The sequence below is a fragment of the Ruditapes philippinarum genome, unplaced genomic scaffold, assembly GCF_026571515.1.
Source record: "Ruditapes philippinarum isolate M1 unplaced genomic scaffold, ASM2657151v2 ctg683_1_1_1_1, whole genome shotgun sequence".
In the NCBI taxonomy this organism is placed as follows: domain Eukaryota; kingdom Metazoa; phylum Mollusca; class Bivalvia; order Venerida; family Veneridae; genus Ruditapes; species Ruditapes philippinarum.
The window spans coordinates 568,121-586,166 of NW_026861864.1; the positions used below are offsets into that span (position 1 = coordinate 568,121).

At 33.8% G+C, this 18,046-nt stretch overlaps 1 protein-coding gene across 1 annotated transcript; it reads left to right on the forward strand.

Moving 5' to 3' along the window:
* Positions 1–3,510: 3,510 nt before the first annotated feature.
* Positions 3,511–13,534, forward strand: LOC132717174 (NADH dehydrogenase [ubiquinone] 1 beta subcomplex subunit 9-like). The gene is made up of 4 exons (XM_060700598.1): positions 3,511–3,670; positions 5,787–5,926; positions 10,373–10,428; positions 13,161–13,534. Exons 1-4 carry the CDS (start codon positions 3,555–3,557, stop codon positions 13,299–13,301), a joined length of 453 nt encoding a protein of 150 aa, XP_060556581.1. The 5' UTR covers positions 3,511–3,554; the 3' UTR covers positions 13,302–13,534.
* Positions 13,535–18,046: the final 4,512 nt, after the last annotated feature.

Consider the following 18,046-nt stretch of genomic DNA (forward strand, 5'->3'; position numbering starts at 1 on the left):
ATATATTTAGAGCTATTTATTAACAAACTTAAAATGCGGAAATCCCAATACTTATCATAATATGCCTATTTAATTGGAAAAATCAAATAATACATTCTTGAATTGGTCAAATCCCGGGATCCCTTTATGTTTTAATGCGATCCCAGCTTTTCTGAAAACTATATTCTTGAACTGGCCAATTCCTGGGATCTCTTTATATTTTAATACGATCCCGGCTTTTCTGAAAACTATATTCTTGAACTGGTCAATTTCCGGGTTCCCTATATGTTTTAATAGGATCCCCCTATATGTTTTAATAGGATCCCGGCTTATCTGAAAAAAATCTTAGACTGGTCAATTTCCGGGATCCCTATATTTTAATAGGATCCCGGCTTTTCTGGCTGAATTGATTGACAACTTGTGTTTACTTTAGGACTTGTGTCTGTCACTCATTCCAATACTAAATAACATATTACAACTTAACTTCGTATAAAGAGACATCTTTATGAATTCTACCTATCTAACATTTATTTGGTCAAGGTCAACAGGCCATACAGTAAATGTGCATAGACATAGGGACTTCATTCTATCTGTTTACATGCATCTTCATATATACTCATATTCCTCTTTGTTAAACTGAGAGAACTGGCTTCCATAACTTTATGTCACTTTTATTTTGATGTTCGCTGAAGTCTCTTCAGCTAACAGAACTGTCATTTTTACATTTAAACGCACCCCTGGAAGAAAATTACGAAGCGAGTCGCTACTAGCTTTTTTAAAAGCTAACCTTGTAACAGAGTTATACTGCTTAGCGTGAAATTTAATTGTTCCCGTTCTCATTCATTAATATGACATGCTGTGAATCACTGAAATAAGGGGAAAACAATACATGTATATGACTTTACATAATAGAAATCGGAAGGAGTTTTTGATTGCGAATTTATTTTTTTTTACTGTAAATCGAAGGGATTATTTGATAAAAATCGGGCCCATGGACAAAAAAAAAGTCAACACAAATAGCCCCGCGCCTGTGAGCAATCAGTGTCTACACTCCTGGAGCTGGTTAAGGCTTTGTCAAATCTTCTGTATTATTTGTAAAAAATGTCAACAAAATACTAGAAAAATAATGGAGTCCTTTATATCTGGCATATGTACAGAATCCTGTACTCAATTTCTAATTAAATTTCAATCAAATTTCGCGTAAAATTAGATCTGCAAATCACGCTGTATGTTAATTTATACATAAAATTACCATACAAATCGCGTTGTCACCTTCGATTTAACGTGTTTGCTGGAAACGAAAATGGCCAGCCTTTGCTATTAGGCAAAAGCCAGGCAAGTCTATCCCTACATTTTGACCAAGCATTTAACTATTAGCAGCTATTTTTTGTATCTTAACATCTCATAAAGTTTAAATGAACTGTTGCATATTCAATGCAGGGCAAAGCCATTGCACAAATTCTTTAATTCGGAAATGACCTTATCGAAGTTCACTAGAGGAGTATTTATAATACATCAAGCATTTAAGCATACTAATTTGTATGCCTTTTTTACTGACCTAGATCAAGTCATTTACCTCCTTTACAAGGGAAAATAGCCATCCTTTGACCATACATACAATATGCAAACAATTAAACTGCACAAATTTCGTGTTGTTAGCACCCGCTCCGGAATAAAACGGAGTAGCGTGCATATAATGATAATGATAAGTATATACATGATATAGTCTCTTATAATTCTATTGTAGAATGGTCATATGTACTTTTTATCAATTTTTAATATGTTTTATGTATATATGTATGCATATGAAAGAGACTGAAATAAACTAATAAACTGCATATATAGAAAATATTAAAATAATTTTATCATTATACAGAAAAAAAAACAATTCAAGTAAAATACTCGATCACCATATGTGGATAATAATAATAGTAATAAATTGACAACGCTAAACAACGTTTAAAATTAATTTCGACTTAGTCCCCTAGGTCCCGTTCTTCACTTTCAGTGTTGCTTATAATTCTTCTTCTGCACCGAGGGATAATTGATTCCGGCACGTTCGTGTTGAAGATTCAATACCGCTTAAACCGGTGCTAGGGGCATGAGAGGTGTTGCACATTACATTTTCCCTCAAGAACAGACTCGGTCAAACTGAGTCTGCAATTTTCATGTAATATATGAGCCGCGTCACGACAAAACCAACATAGTGCGTTTGCGACCAGCATGGATCCATACCAGCCTGCGCATCTGCGAAGTCTGATCAGGGTTCATGCTGTTCGCTATCAGTTTCTCTACTTGTTACAGAGTTGGCAAGCGAACAGTATGGATCCGGATGCGCAGGCTGGTCTGGATCCATGCTGGTCGCAAACCCATTATGTTGGTTTTGTCGTGACGCGGCTCATATATTGTTGTTTTCATTACTTCCGAATGATCACCCCTTTTCCATATTTTTCAAGATTTTTTTTCTCACTTTGACGGCGGACTCTTTTTAAATAGATGGCCGAGAAGTTCTTAGGCCCATATGAGAATGCATGGGATATGAGTCTTCTAAAAATTAATCCAAACAAATTGTAAATAATTGACAAATGATTAATTGCATGATGGAAGGATATTTTACAGCTATTAAATGGTTTGATGTAGACTGTGGCCTCATCTCGATTATAAAATGAAAATAAAGTTTTTAATTGTTGATGAGTGTTGTTATACCTATTGTACTATAACTTTTTTGGAAGGCAAAGCAGATGCATCTGTAAACTAGAGGGCAGCATATTTTAAATCTTTGCATGTTAAAAGACAATAATAATTGAAACAAATTTATGCAAAAATGTGTTAACCATTTTACATGTACTAAAAAAGTTTTGCCTCTTCCATCTCGTTATAAGGGAATTAATAAAGCCAAGTCGGATTTTTTTCCATTGTTCTGTTAGGTCTCCCTACCAGAGGGAACAGAATGCTGTTTATTCTCTGCAATAATTTTAAGGTTTTTCAATAACGATTTATAACTTAACCTGAATTAATTTTGAAGAATTTTCCAGAGAAGAGGGCATGATATTTTAACGACGTTTTATATCATTGTACATGCAAATGGAGTATTTATCTAAATCTTCCCTCAACAACACGATATATAGAAAAATAATAGAGTTGCATGTACATAGGTATAACGGATCATTTGGCTTGTTCTGGTAATTTGTTTAATTATTAATAGTCTTCTTTATTCACAATTGTCAATAAATATGCTTTTAATAGTTTCTTTATGTTACAATGCCTATATTAATGGTCTCATTTATCATAATCACGGATTTATATTACAATAATGTAATGTAAATCCGTGTCATAATCAAGTTTTTTGTATGTAATGTTTAATTATCACGTGCAATTTATTCTATCTAACCAGCAATTAATTAGAATAGAATTGTGATCCTCGCAAAAACATTCAAGGATTTAATTAGGCGTATACCTTTTGCAAGGAAGCATCTCACGGTACTGTAAAGCACTCAAAACATAAAGTACGTAATGACGATGGACGAAAAGCCATTATTCTAAAAGTTTTGGGTGCGAATGGCGTAATTCCCAAAATGTCGACTAACATTCTTAGAAGGCCTGCATATTCGCATGCAAAGAAAGTGTGCATGCTTTACAAAAAAGGATGCAGGGCAATAGAATCAGAAGTATATCACCGAAAAGATAGAGTGTAAACAAACTTGCATAATTTCTTGTTATCGTACAATTTTTCATTTTGCTCCTTTGTGTAAGGGTGGGTGGGGTATCTAAAAAATTACAAGGACTTATCGGACTTAATGATTTAATTTGGATATTGAAATAATCAGATTTAGTGTATTTCTAGTGTATTATGTACTTGCTGGTGCATTTAAAAATGTACCCATTGCTAAACAAATCGTCCATGTTTGTTGTAACTTTTTGAAAATTACCCAGAAGTTTGTTTGGAAAGAAAACATAGAATTTAGAAAACAGCTTGATATTTAAAAAAAAAAGTAAATTCTTTGTGTATGCCAAATTTCTTGAACATACGCAAAAATAAACCTGAGGTTCTCTTCTACTCCTGACCAGTAAACGCTGGAAAGTCACAATAATATACTCGAACCCCATGATACCGGTGACTCCACGGTACCGGTATATTAACAAATCTCCTGATATTTTTGTCAACACCACCTACCGAGTGTTTATATTGGCATGCTCCCAGTAATATTGGCTATTTCAAAGTTTTTAAACATTTTCATGAGTTTCTGAAGGAAATATTTCACATATCCTACCTTATTTTTATTTTACTATCCTATTTTTCCATTGCATAAATTAGTCTCTCTACAAAACACATTTTTTTCCAAGAAAATAAAAAATGACAGGTGCTGACGTCATTCAACCTCCATTACATGTCACTTGACCTTTGGCATCATTTTCGGCGGGAAAAAAATAATCTATGGAAAGCCATTAGTGCATATAAAATAGTTTATGAAAATTAAAAAGTCAGTTTCATTCAGTCTTTTAAGGGAGCCTGTGTAAAGTGCCATATTGATATTTTATCTTCATCATATAGAAATAAAATTGATTCAATGATACAAAAGGACCAGACAATCACAACAACACTTAAATTAAGTGAAGGGGAATTTTGAATCCAGCCACATGGTATAATATACACCTGTAATTGGGAGGAAAAGGTTCTAAAACAGAGATCCCTTGGGAGTCATAAAAGATGAACAGTAAATTATTGAAACACACGTTTTAATGTTGTTTTAAAGTGTTTTTTTTTTTCCAGAAATGAATACAAGAATGCTAAAATGATATATTTGCTATTAAAACTGCAATGGCTTTCCATATAAATAACATTTTTACCAGTGCACCGGTAGCATGAAGGCTGTTTAACTACGTCATACAAAATGGTCGACCATTGTTTAATTACATTCGCAATGAGCGAGAATTTCAGAGTAACAGAACTCTGTAATGTAATTTTAAGAGGATTAAATGTTAATGAAGTTGTTTATTCCTTCTTTTTTTCAAGTCAATAAATTTTTATATGAAAAACACCTTGTATAAAATATGTACACCGGTATCGTGGAGACCCGGGCTATAACCTTTTATACAGGGGATGCTAAAGAGACTTCAGCGTACTGGTTTTATAGTACTGCTAGACCTGTTTGCTAAAGCCAATTCCATATCGAAAGTCAACCAGAACCGTGACATATTTATGTCATGTTGTAATTCAATAAATTTGCATGATCAGGACAAAAGCTATTTTAACACAGGTAGTTAGATACATTTGGGACACTTCAGTCTATATTTTTGAACACAGAACGTTAGATTGATGAAATAATGCCTCAAAGTTTATCAGTGGATTCACATCTCATAAAATTCACTGCCATTGCTGCCCTAATTATCACGTGACTAGCGGGAATTTAGGTCCGGATACCTTTGCATGTCATTTGGTGACCCGTGACCAAATTGACTATGCCGCGTTCGCGAGATATTTATTTTCATATTATATAGTGGAAATTTTCAAGAAAATTGCGGTTTTAGCAAAATTTCAAATTGTCATAACTTTTTTATTTTTCAAAATATTTTAAAAAGGGAAACAGCTCTAATTAGGACCTATACAACTGTCGTATAAAATAACATTTTAAAAATGTTGAAAAATCAGCTGGGGTTGCTAATTATTTGGGTGTATTTGGGTATTTGTGCCGCCGCTTTACAGTGACGATGTGACTTAATTGAAACCCAACAGTCTAGCATTAAACAAGTTAAACAAAAAAATTAAAATGGTCCATGATATTAATTTTATTTCTTTTCTATTACAGTTTAGAGCAGCGTTATCTTCAGGTTTTACTCAGAGACAGGTTTGATAAAAACAAACAGCTAGCAAAGTTTGATGCTATTAAGGCTTACGAGGATGGTTTGAGGGAATTGCACAATTACGCAGTTCTAAAGCCAAAACAATGTAAGTTAAAGGCTTATAGCTGGTGTGTTATATGCCGTAAATGTCCTAATTGGTGCAACCTGTGCATTTCTGTTGACATCCTTAATAGTACATATCACCTATTTTTAATCTCAGAACTGTCATAAATGAGCAATCTGTGTTGTTATTACACCAAACCACAAGAAAGAATTTTTGGCTACAACTACTTGTCCCTCACTACTGTGGGTTTTAATCCCAACAGGAACTTTGGATTCTTTCTTGTAAGGAAGATTATCAGAGCTAGCTTACAAAACGCAGTGGTTCTACTCAGGTGCCTGTTTGTCTCCAAAATGCATAGACTGGCACCAGAGGTCTTCTTCTGCCAGTAAAGCTGGAAAGTCGCCATATAACCTTAAAAAGACATGTACCTTCTTTAGTCTTTATTTCAGATAATTGCTCACATATTAGGTGGTGCAATATTGTTCAACATTTGAGTGCTCTCTTGAAACTGATTCAGAAATATGTTTACAGTCTAACTTGCCCATGCGACCACGTGTATTAAGCGACCTTTGTCTTAAACGACCACTTTAAATTCCCCCCGATCATTTTTAGCTCGACTATTCGAAGAATATGAGAGCTATTGTAGTCGCCCCGGCGTCCGCGTCCGCGTCGGCGTCTGCGTTGGTTAAAGTTTTTTGTAAAGTCAAATATCTCAATCATTACTTGAGATATTCAATTGAAACTTACAATACTTATTTATAGTAACAAGGTACATCAGATTGACAAGTTGGATAACTCTGCCTACAATATTGACAGAATTATGCCCCTTTTTAACTTAGAAATTTTGGTTAAAGTTTTTTGTAAAGTCAAATATCTCAATAATTTCTTGAGATATTCAATTGAAACTTACAATACTTATTTATAGTAACAAGGTACATCAGATTGACAAGTTAGATAACTCTGCCTACAATATTGACAAAATTATGCCCCTTTTTAACTTAGAAATTTTGGTTAAAGTTTTTTGTAAAGTCAAATATCTCAATTATTGCTTGAGATATTCAATTGAAACTTACAATACTTATTTATAGTAACAAGGTACATCAGATTGACAAGTTGGATAACTCTGCCTACAATATTGACAGAATTATGCCCCTTTGGAACTTAGAAATTTTGGTTAAAGTTTTTTTGTAAAGTCAAATATCTCAATTATTGCTTGAGATATTCAATTGAAATTTAAAATACTTTTTTATAGTAACAATGTACATCAGTTTGCAAAATTGCATAACTCTGCCTGCAAAATTTGAAGAATTATTTGCCCCTTTGAAACTTAGAAATTTTGGTTAAAGGTTAAAGGTCTTCAAAGATATTTACTTGAAACTTTACACAGTCATGCACTTAGGGTCATAATTGGAGGGTCATAATTGTATGTCACTGACCAAGTTCCATAACTCTATCTTGCATTAAGGCTGATTCATATCCCCTTTTCTATTTAGTCTCTTGGTTAATGTTTACATGCAAGTTTTACATATCTCAATAACTATTAAAGATATTTAAAACTTCACATATGCATTTAGGGTCATAATTGTAGGTCACTGACAAAGATCCATAATTCTATCTTGCATTTAGGCTGATTTTTCTCCCCTTTTTCAACTTAGAAATTCATGGTAAAGTTTTGCTTGTAAGCTGTTATCTCAATTACTACTGAAGGGTTTGTGCCTTTTTTTGGGACAATTTTATGCATTCATGATAATAAAGCAGTGATTTACTTGATAAAACATCTTAATTAGAAGCCTTTGTACCTTTTCTGTCAAATTTATGTATTCATAGGTAATTAGTATTATTATACTCAATAAAACAACCTTGTGACATTACCTTCCGAATAGTCAAGCCAATACTGTATAATTAGACTCTCTCTAAGGCCTATAACATGAATTTATTAAAAAAAAATTAGACCTTTTGTGATCTTAAAAAATTTAACATTATCAAGGCTCTTTTACTATCAAGCACTTAGAATAGTCGAGCGTGCTGTCCTACCGACAGCTCTTGTCTTTCTATATCTTTAATGTATTAAGCGACTTTTGCTCAATGCTACCAGCGACCGCTAATTAGTCACCTTATTGAGATAAATCTTTTCATTAAACAACCACTTTTACCTGTCAAGTAATTGTGTTTTTAGAGAACGCCACCTCGTAATGTCATAAGTGTCAACAATCTGAATCAAAACACAACAAATAAACGTGTAGAAAACTCTATTTCCCCAATCGTTTTAGCGTATGAAGTTAAGTGACGTTTATTATCCAATAATATCGGATAAACAATGCAAGGCTCCACCCCTACTGAGATGGTGTATACGCTTCGCTTGTTGACATTTAGACTGCATTGAATTGACCTTGAACTTGATCAGCAATTAAATTAATCTTTACAATTAGATGTAGTTTGTATATTTCAAATGAAAAAAATGCACAACAGAAAACATCTTCACTAATAAGGGTTTCGTTTCGGAATCAACGGAGAAGTTAAAAAATTCTGGAAAATTGTCAAACATGTACGTAATGGATCAAAACTGTTTTGTCAATAAATATCAGAAAGTTATTTTTAGCTCACCTGTCACAAAGTGACAGGGTGAGCTTTTGTGATCGCTTTTCGTCCGGCCGTCCGTCCGTCGTCCGTCCGTAAACTTTTATTTTAAATGACATCTCCTCATAAACCACTAAGCCAATTTCATCCAAACTTCACAGGAATGTTCCTTTGGTGGTCACCTTTAAAAATTGTTCAAAGAATTTAATTCCATGCAGAACTCTGGTTGCCATGGCAACCGAAAGAAAAAACTTTAAATATCTTCTTTTAAAAAACCATAAGAGCTAGGGCTTAGATATTTGGCATGAAACATCTTCTAGTGAGTGTCTACCAAGTTTGTTCAAATAAAATCCCTGGGGTCAAAATTGGCCCCGCCCCGGGGGGTCATTGATTTTCCCTATATGCATATACATGTAGTAAAAACTTAAAAAATCTTCTTTTAAAGAACTCAAAGAGCTATGGCTAAGATATTGAGCATCAAACATGTTCTAATAGGTGTCTACCAAGTTTGTTCAAATAAAAGCCCTGGGGTCAAAATTGGCCCTGCCCCAGGGGGTCATTGATTTTCCCTATATGCATATAGTGAAAACTTAAAAAATCTTTTAAAGAACTCAAAGAGCTAGAGCTAAGATATTTAGCATGAAACATGTTCTAATGGGTGTCTACCAAGTTTGTTCAAATAAAAGCCCTGGGGTCAAAATTGGCCCCGCCCCGGGGGTCATTGATTTTCCCTATATGCATATAGTAAAAACTTAAAAAATCTTCTTTTAAAGAACCAAAAGAGTTAGAGCTAAGATATTTAGCATGAAACATGTTCTAATAAGTGTCTACCAAGTTTGTTCAAATAAAAGCCCCGGGGTCAAAATTGGCCCCGCCCCGGGGGGTCATTGATTTTCCCTATATGCATATAGTAAAAACTTAAAAAATCTTCTTTTAAAGAACTCAAAGAGCTATGGTTAAGATATTTAGCATCAAACATGTTCTAATAGGTGTCTACCAAGTTTGTTCAAATAAAAGCCCTGGGGTCAAAATTGGCACCGCCCCGGGGGTCATTGATTTTCCTTATATGTGTATAGCAAAAACTTAAAAAATCTTCTTTGAAAAAACCCAAATAGCTAGAGTTAAGATATTAAGCATGAAACATCTTTTAGTGAGTGTCTACAAAGTTTGTTCAAATAAAAGCCCCGGGGTCAAAATTGACACCGCCCCGGGGGTCATTGATTTTCCTTATATGTGTATAGCAAAAACTTAAAAAATCTTCTTTGAAAAAACCCAAATAGCTAGAGTTTAGATATTAAGCATGAAACATCTTCTAGTAAGTGTCTACAAAGTTTGTTCAAATAAAAGCCCTGGGGTCAAAACTGGCCCGGCCCCAGGGGTGTCATTGTTTTTAACTATATGTGTATAGTAAAAACTTAAAAAAAATCTTCTTTTAAAAAGCCCAATGAGCTAGAGCTTAGATGTTTAGCATGAAACATCTTATGGGTGTCTACCAAGTTTGTGCAAATAAAAGCCCTTGGGTTAAATTGGCCCTGCAATGTTGGGGATGGGGGTTAGGGGGGCCTATATACAGGTGAGCGACCTCAGGGCCATCATGGCCCTCTTGTTTACATTTTGCATCCATTTAGATTATCGGAGCGTACTTATTATTCAACATGTATATAAAAACGAAGTTGAAAAACATTCCCACCGCATAAGAAAGATGTCATTTATAAATTTTAACTTTAACTTTTATATCATGCTGACTGTCTTAAGAGACCGTTTCATTAAGCGACCGTTTTGGGTGTTTCCCTTGCTCGGTCGCTTAATACACGTTTGACTGTATTTTGTTTTTAATTTTTTCTCTCATAATTTTGTCTTCTCCCGTGGACTGTTTCTTCTGACATTTCTTGTTATATTTTCTGTTTACAGTTCCCCATTCCCCAGGTGGAGTAGCTTATGGAAGAGAACCACCAGATCCGGACTATGTAAGTGTCAAGATTTTCTAGCAGAAACAATTTTAGCTCGACTATACAAAGTATATGGAGAGATGTCCTACCCGCCCTGGCGTCGGTGTCCGCGTCCAGATTTCAGATTAAAGTTTTGGTGCAGTAAAATATTTTTGTGCCCCCACTTTAGTGGCGGGCATTTAGATTTACCATTGTCCGTCCGTCCGTCTGTCCGTCCGTTCACTTTTGTGTCGCACGTAACTCAAAAAGTATTTGACCTACAGTCATGAAACTTTACAGGAATGTTGATCAGCATGTGTAGTTGTGCACCTGGGTATTTTCGTCTGGATATTTATAGTATTTTCAGAGTTATTGCCCTTGACTTAGTAAAATTTTGCAATTTTCAACTTGTGTTGCACGTAACTCAAAAAGTATTTGACCTACAGTCATGAAACTTTACAGGAATGTTGATCAGCATGTGTTGTTGTGCACCTGGGTATTTTCCTCTGGATATTTATAGTATTTTCAGAGTTATTGCCCTTGACTTAGTAAAATTTTGCAATTTTCAACTTGTGTCGCATGTAACTCAAAAAGTATTTGACCTAGAGTCATGAAACTTCACAGGAATATTGATCAGCATGTGCAGTTGTGCACCAGGTATTTTCGTCTGGATTTAATAAGTATTTTTAGAGTTATTGCCCTTGACTTAGAAAATTTTTGCAATTTTCAACTTGTGTCGAAAGTTACTCAAAAAGGATTTGACATAGAGTCATTAAAGCTTATGGGCAGGTTGCTCAGCATATTTAGATTTGCACCTGGGGTTTCGCTTGTGGATTTATCCAGTATTTGTAGAGTTATTTCCCTTGACTTAGTAAAAAGATTGACAGAACAGTGGCGTGGTTGGGGCACCCGTGTCCTAAGGACACATTTCTAGTTCACTTTAACTTTGTCATTTCTAAAGGTATCAACTTCAAACTTCAAATATATGTTCCTTATCATCAACCACATCTTATGTGACAAGGTTCATAACTAGCACCAATATTTTCAGATTTATCTCCCCTTGAACATAGAATTTTCCTTAAAAATACTATTTATTACCGTTACTTCTTTATTTCTTAAGGGATCAACCTCATTCTTCAAATATATGTACCTTATCATCATCCCCATCTTATGTGACAAGGTTCATAACTCTAGCACCAATATTTTCAGATTAATTTCCCCTTGAACTTAGAATTTTCATCAAAAAATACTATTTTTTACTGTTACTTCTTTATTTCTTAAGGGATCAACCTCATACTTCAAATATATGTACCTTATCATCATCCACATCTTATGTGACAAGGCTCATAACTCTAGCACCAATATTTCAAGAATTATCTCCCCATAAACTTAGATTGTTTTTACTAGAAAACTGTTATTTTTTACTATAACTTTTTTAGTTTTAAAGGTATCTACCTCAAACTCCTTATCATCAATTACATTTTATGTGACAATGTCCGTAACTCTTATAGCAATATTTACAGATTTATCTCTCTTTGAACTTAGGATTTTCTTTAAAAAATATTGTAACTTTTTTTACTTTTTAACGTATCTACTTCAAACTTCAAATATATTTCTTATCATTACACACATGTTGTGTGACAAGGTTCATAACTCTAGCGTGACTATTTCTATAATTATTCCCCTTGATTTGGAATTTATGTTAACAAATGTTTTTTTGTTACTATAGCTTAACACATAATTATATATAATTGATTTTTCGTTCATAGTTTTGTTCTCCTTACTGCGTCCAGTATTTTTATAGTCGAGCTTCACTGTCTCCTGTGACAGCTCTTGTTATATTGTTTATTAAACTACATGTAACAAATAAATTTTTAGTAGTTGTGGTACAGGGAAAATTTACTGCCATAATAATAGTAAATATGATTTATATACAGTTAGTAACTCAAGTCCCACCCATTATACATGTAAGTCTTTTTTTACAATTTCTGATTTTCAACAACAGCAACAAATACTTTTATTTTGAGTAATCAGGCTTCGGTTTCCTAAGAAAGAAAAAGAACTGTAAATAAGGGATGGATTGTCTTCATACTTATTGGCATATAAGTTAATGAAACTTTGTTTTCCTGGAATACTATTTGCCATCAGTGAAGAGCCATGACAGTCAGTACATCCATGTACACTGTTACACACTTGTAATTTTTAGCTCGACTATTCGATAAGAATAAGTAGAGCTATTGTAGTCACCCGAGCGTTGGTGTCGGCTTCCGCGTTACCACTTATGTAATGTTTAAGTTTTTGTAAGACCTCAAATATTTTCAAAGTCCATTGACATATGGCTTTGAAACTTTGCACACTTGTTCACCATCATGAACCCAACCTTTAGACAGGAGGAGGTAACTGTATCAAGCATTTTGACAGAATTATGCCCATTTTTCAACTTAGAATTTACATTTAGGTTTGCATACAACCTCAGATATTTTCATATTCTATTGAAACAAATTGAAATTTTATACTCTTCTTTGAGAGCATAATAGGACTCTCTCCAAGGCCTATAACTGAAACATGGATTTAAAGAAAATTTTTGTCCTTTTGTTATTAACTCAGAAAAGTTTACATTATCAAGGCTCTTTTACTATCAAGCACTAAGAATAGTGGAGCATTGCTGTCCTACCGACAGCTCTTGTTCTTATTACTCTCTTGTAAGTTGTGAAGAGATTGGTTAAACACAGAAGTTTAATATATTTAAATGAAAACTTTCTTTTGTTTAGATTTTTGATGGATGGCATCCACTAGAGAAGGCTAAGTACCCAGAATACTTCGCTAGACGTGATGTGAGAAAGAGGGAATTTTTAGAACGTGAAGCAAAATACATAGAAGAATATGAAAAATCAAAGAAAGAATTAAATTGAAAACTCTTAAATCTCTACACCGTGTTAACAAAGTGCTTTTATTGAACAGATACAGTCTAACATCTTTCTGAATAAATCATTGATATTAACATTCTTTCATTAAAAAAACAACAACAACAACTACCAAATAACAATTTGATAGAATTGTGAAGGGCTATGTGAGCTGATAGTGTAAAACAAATGTGTGAGTGTCATTGTGTTTTTGAAGTTATTGATTAAATTATTAAAATTGACTTGTTATTGCTTGTAGACTCCTTTTTAACCAGGTTTTCCGAAGGAAAAAACTGGTTATTAGATTGAGGTATGTCGGCGGGCTGGCGGGCGGGCGGACGGGCGGGCGGGCGGGCGGGCGTAAACAATTTCTTCTGTGCGCAACTCCTCCTACATTTCTCAACGGATTTTGACCAAACTTTCACAGAAGCTTTGTCATCAAGTGCCCTGGCGCATATTGTCGGGTTTTGCGATTAGATAATATTTGACCTAATTATGGCCCTTTGTTTTTTTTCCTTATATAAAATATATAGTGAACAATTTCTTCTGTGCGCAACTCCTCCTACATTTCTCAACGGATTTTGACCAAACTTTCTCAGAAGCTTTGTCATCAAGTGCCCTGACACATATTGCCAGGGTTTTGCAATTGGTATATATTTGACCTAATTATGGCCCTTTGTTTTTTTTCCTTATATAGAATATATAGTGAACAATTTCTTCTGTGCGCAACTCCTCCTACATTTCTCAACGGATTTTGACCAAACTTTCTTAGAAGCTTTGTTATCAAGTGCCTGGCACATATTGTCGGGGTTTTGTGATTGGATAATATTTGACCGAATTATGGCCCTTTGTATATTTTTTCCTTATACAGAATATATAGAGAACAATTTCTTCTGTGCTCAACTCCTCCTACATTTCTCAACGGATTTTGACCAAACTTTCTTAGAAGCTTTGTTTTCAAGTGCCTGGCACATATTGTCGGGGTTTTGTGATTGGATAATATTTGACCGAATTATGGCCCTTTGTATATTTTTTCCTTATACAGAATATATAGTGAACAATTTCTACAGTGCGCAACTTCTCCTACATTTCTCAATGGATTTTGACCAAACTTTCACAGAAGCTTATTCATCAAGTGCCCTGGCGCTCACTAAATTCCCATGTTTCTTCCAAGACATCATTCAAGTATTTTTTTAGCTCGACTATTCGAAGAATATGAGAGCTATTGTAGTCGCCCCGGCGTCGGCGTCCGCGTCTGCGTTGGTTAAAGTTTTTTGTAAAGTCAAATATCTCAATTATTACTTGAGATATTCAATTGAAACTTACAATACTTATTTATAGTAACAAGGTACATCAGATTGACAAGTTGGATAACTCTGCCTACAATATTGACAGAATTATGCCCCTTTTTAACTTAGAAATTTTGGTTAAAGTTTTTTGTAAAGTCAAATATCTCAATTATTACTTGAGATATTCAATTGAAACTTACAATACTTATTTATAGTAACAAGGTACATCAGATTGACAAGTTGGATAACTCTGCCTACAATATTGACAGAATTATGCCCCTTTTTAACTTAGAAATTTTGGTTAAAGTTTTTTGTAAAGTCAAATATCTCAATTATTGCTTGAGATATTCAATTGAAATGTAAAATACTTTTTTATAGTAACAATGTACATCAGTTTGCAAAATTGCATAACTCTGCCTGCAATATTTGCAGAATTATTTGCCCCTTTGAAACTTAGAAATTTTGGTTGAGGTTAAAGGTCTTCAAAGATATTTACTTGAAACTTTACACATGCACTTAGGGTCTAATTGGAGGGTCATAATTGTATGTCACTGACCAAGTTCCATAACTCTATCTTGCATTAAGGCTGATTCATATCCCCTTTTCTACTAAGTATCTTGGTTAATGTTTACATGCAAGTTTTACATATCTCAATAACTATTACAGATATTTATTTAAAACTTCACATATGCATTTAGGGTCATAATTGTAGGTCACTGACAAAGATCCATAATTCTATCTTGCATTTAGGCTGATTTTTCTCCCCTTTTTCAACTTAGAAATTCATTTTAAAGTTTTGTTTGTAAGCTGTTATCTCAATAACTACTGAAGGGTTTGTGCCTTTTTTGGGACAATTTTATGCATTCATAATAATAAAGCAGTGATTTACTTGATAAAACATCTTAATAACAAGCCTTTGTACCTTGTCTGTCAAATTTATGTAATCTGATAGGTAATTAGTATTATTATACTCAATAAAACACCCTTGTGACATTACCTTCCGAATAGTCAAGCCAATACTGTATAATTAGACTCTCTGTAAGGCCTATAACATGAATTTATAAAAAAAAATTTGCCCTTTTGTGAACTTAAAAAAATTAACATTATCAAGGCTCTTTTACTATCAAGCACTAAGAATAGTCGAGCGTGCTGTCCTACAGACAGCTCTTGTTTTAAAATTGTGAACATACTTTTCTTGATATCGCACAAAACACCACACGCCAATATTGTTGACAAAAGAAAATGACAAGAGACGCAAAAATGCAAAAATTAAGCAAAAATAAAGTACTGTTTACCTTTCTAAAACATTTGGGAAAAAAAGGCGAATAGACAACATAAAATTTCTCAATCATTTTTGTTTGAGGAATATTAAAAAAGCCATAATTCCTCCTAAAAGTTCAATTAAAAACAAATGCCCCTTCATGACAAAGCTTCTGTGAAATATTTTGCTGAAAACCTGGTTGCATCGCATTGCGATGTTCCTTGTCTTAGACGTTTTACTTATAGCTGGCCTGATCAAGGAATTCTGAAAGTCCTCTTTAGATCTTAATTATTTTACACTTTTATTGTGTGTTGTTATTTGTTTAAACAATATCTCAGCTTACACTGGGTCATATAATAACCAAATTTGCTTTAATTGATGCTTGGTAGGCAAGAACATTATCACATCTGTTTCATACTAAGTATGACATGTGAGGTAAAAATAGTGGTTAAAGCTGCATGCCTCCATATGAGCCAAAATATTTCAAGAAAATCAAACTTGAGAAAAATATAATATGATTTGAAAAAAAGTTTAAAGATTCAAAAAATAATTTACATATTATGTACAATTAATGACTGATTTTGCAGTATTTATCACCATATTTCAGCTGCATTAGCAAGGGCTATTTTTGCATACATTGTATTATGTAATTTATATGGATTGTAAAGTGCCATTTGCAATGTGTAAACTACTTTTTTGTTCACTTAACAACATTTTACTGTTAAATACATTTTCAAAATGAAAATTAGCATGAATCTGGAGGATGATATTTTAGAAACTTGTCAAGAGACAAGATTTTTAGATTACTTATTTTGCAGCTTTCTGATGTTCTTAACAAGTGTTAAACTTCACGCTGATCGAGCCAACATTGTCATTATTTTATGTGTTTACACTAAAAGAATTTGTTTTAGGTATCTTCTTTAAAGTTCAACATCCTTGAGTTTAGATGTTTAGTATGTAGCTTTGTTCAACAGTAAAGTAAACCACAAATAAAATACTGTTACTTGTAAAATACACTTCAGTAGAACCACCGACATTGTAAAAGCTAGCTGGATAGTTATCTCTTAGGCAAGAGTCCAAAGAAGCTGGTATGGCTCGAACCTACACAGGTGGAAATCAACTGGTTTTAAGTCAATGACATTAAACACTCGGCCACAGACACCCTGCATAGTAGAGATCTTTGTATCTGAACTTCTGTTGAAGACCACTAGTTTTATTGTTTCAAAGATTTATATGCATTTTGAAAGTCTTGCCTATGTACCAAGAATTTGAAAGTCTTGCCTATGTACCAAGAATTTGTAACAAGAATTCCTAACGTCCTCTGCCTAAGGGAAGTTTTACATAAAGCACACAATAGTATTATTTCAAAAGTATGAGGGATGAATCTAAACTTTCAGAGCATAATCTTGATGAATGATAGATATGCACATGCAACAAAAAAATTATTGAAATATGATTAAATAACTCCTGTATATGTGCCAGTAGAAGAACATTTTATCCTTAATGATGAGCACATAAAGGGAGATAATTTGAGATATTTAAGACAAAGTTATGGTTCTCTTGCAGTGCACTCCCTTGCACTGTCATTTATTTATATTTAAAACTTAGCTGGAAAATCTAATACTTTTCTAAGTTTTCTCTGTACAAGGAAAATACAGACCATGTTAAACTTTGACCTTTAAGTGTGACCTAACCTTGGTGGACGAAGTCTGGGTGTTGTGCAGGACACATGGTGAACATTTGTGCAGAACTTATTTCAAAATCTTCAGATAGGAAAAGTTGTAGAACTTACACAAATCAGTCCCTATGACAGACCCTCTTATTAAAGATGTGCCCTTAAAGTGTGACTGACATAAGTAGAAGTTTGGGTGTTTTTAACCCCCCCCCCCCCCCCAGTATGGGAGGCATATAATTTTTGTAGCATCAGTCTATCTGACATTCCATCCCACCCATGTCTGGTTTATCACTTTGTCATTTATGGATGTGATAATAAAATAATTTTGTATGAATATGTAGCACATTGAGAATATTGTGGCATGCCAGATCTAGAACTGTAGCTCAAAGGTCAAGGTCACACTTTGACTTAAAAGGAAATTCATCATAGATTGATGTTTATGCTTGGTCAACAATTGTGTCATCCCTGGATAGATTTTAATAAATTTGCATAATTGTGATGGATAGTAATGAAGTGTGTGTGTTTATGT

Excerpts from the sequence above, each read along its gene's own strand:
- LOC132717174 (XM_060700598.1), top strand. The coding sequence starts at position 3,555 with ATGTCGACTAACATTCTTAGAAGGCCTGCATATTCGCATGCAAAGAAA. Across the intron at positions 3,671-5,786 it reads TATCACCGAAAAGATAGAGT|TTTAGAGCAGCGTTATCTTC; the intron begins GTAAACAAACTT and ends TTTCTATTACAG. Across the intron at positions 10,429-13,160 it reads AACCACCAGATCCGGACTAT|ATTTTTGATGGATGGCATCC; the intron begins GTAAGTGTCAAG and ends TCTTTTGTTTAG.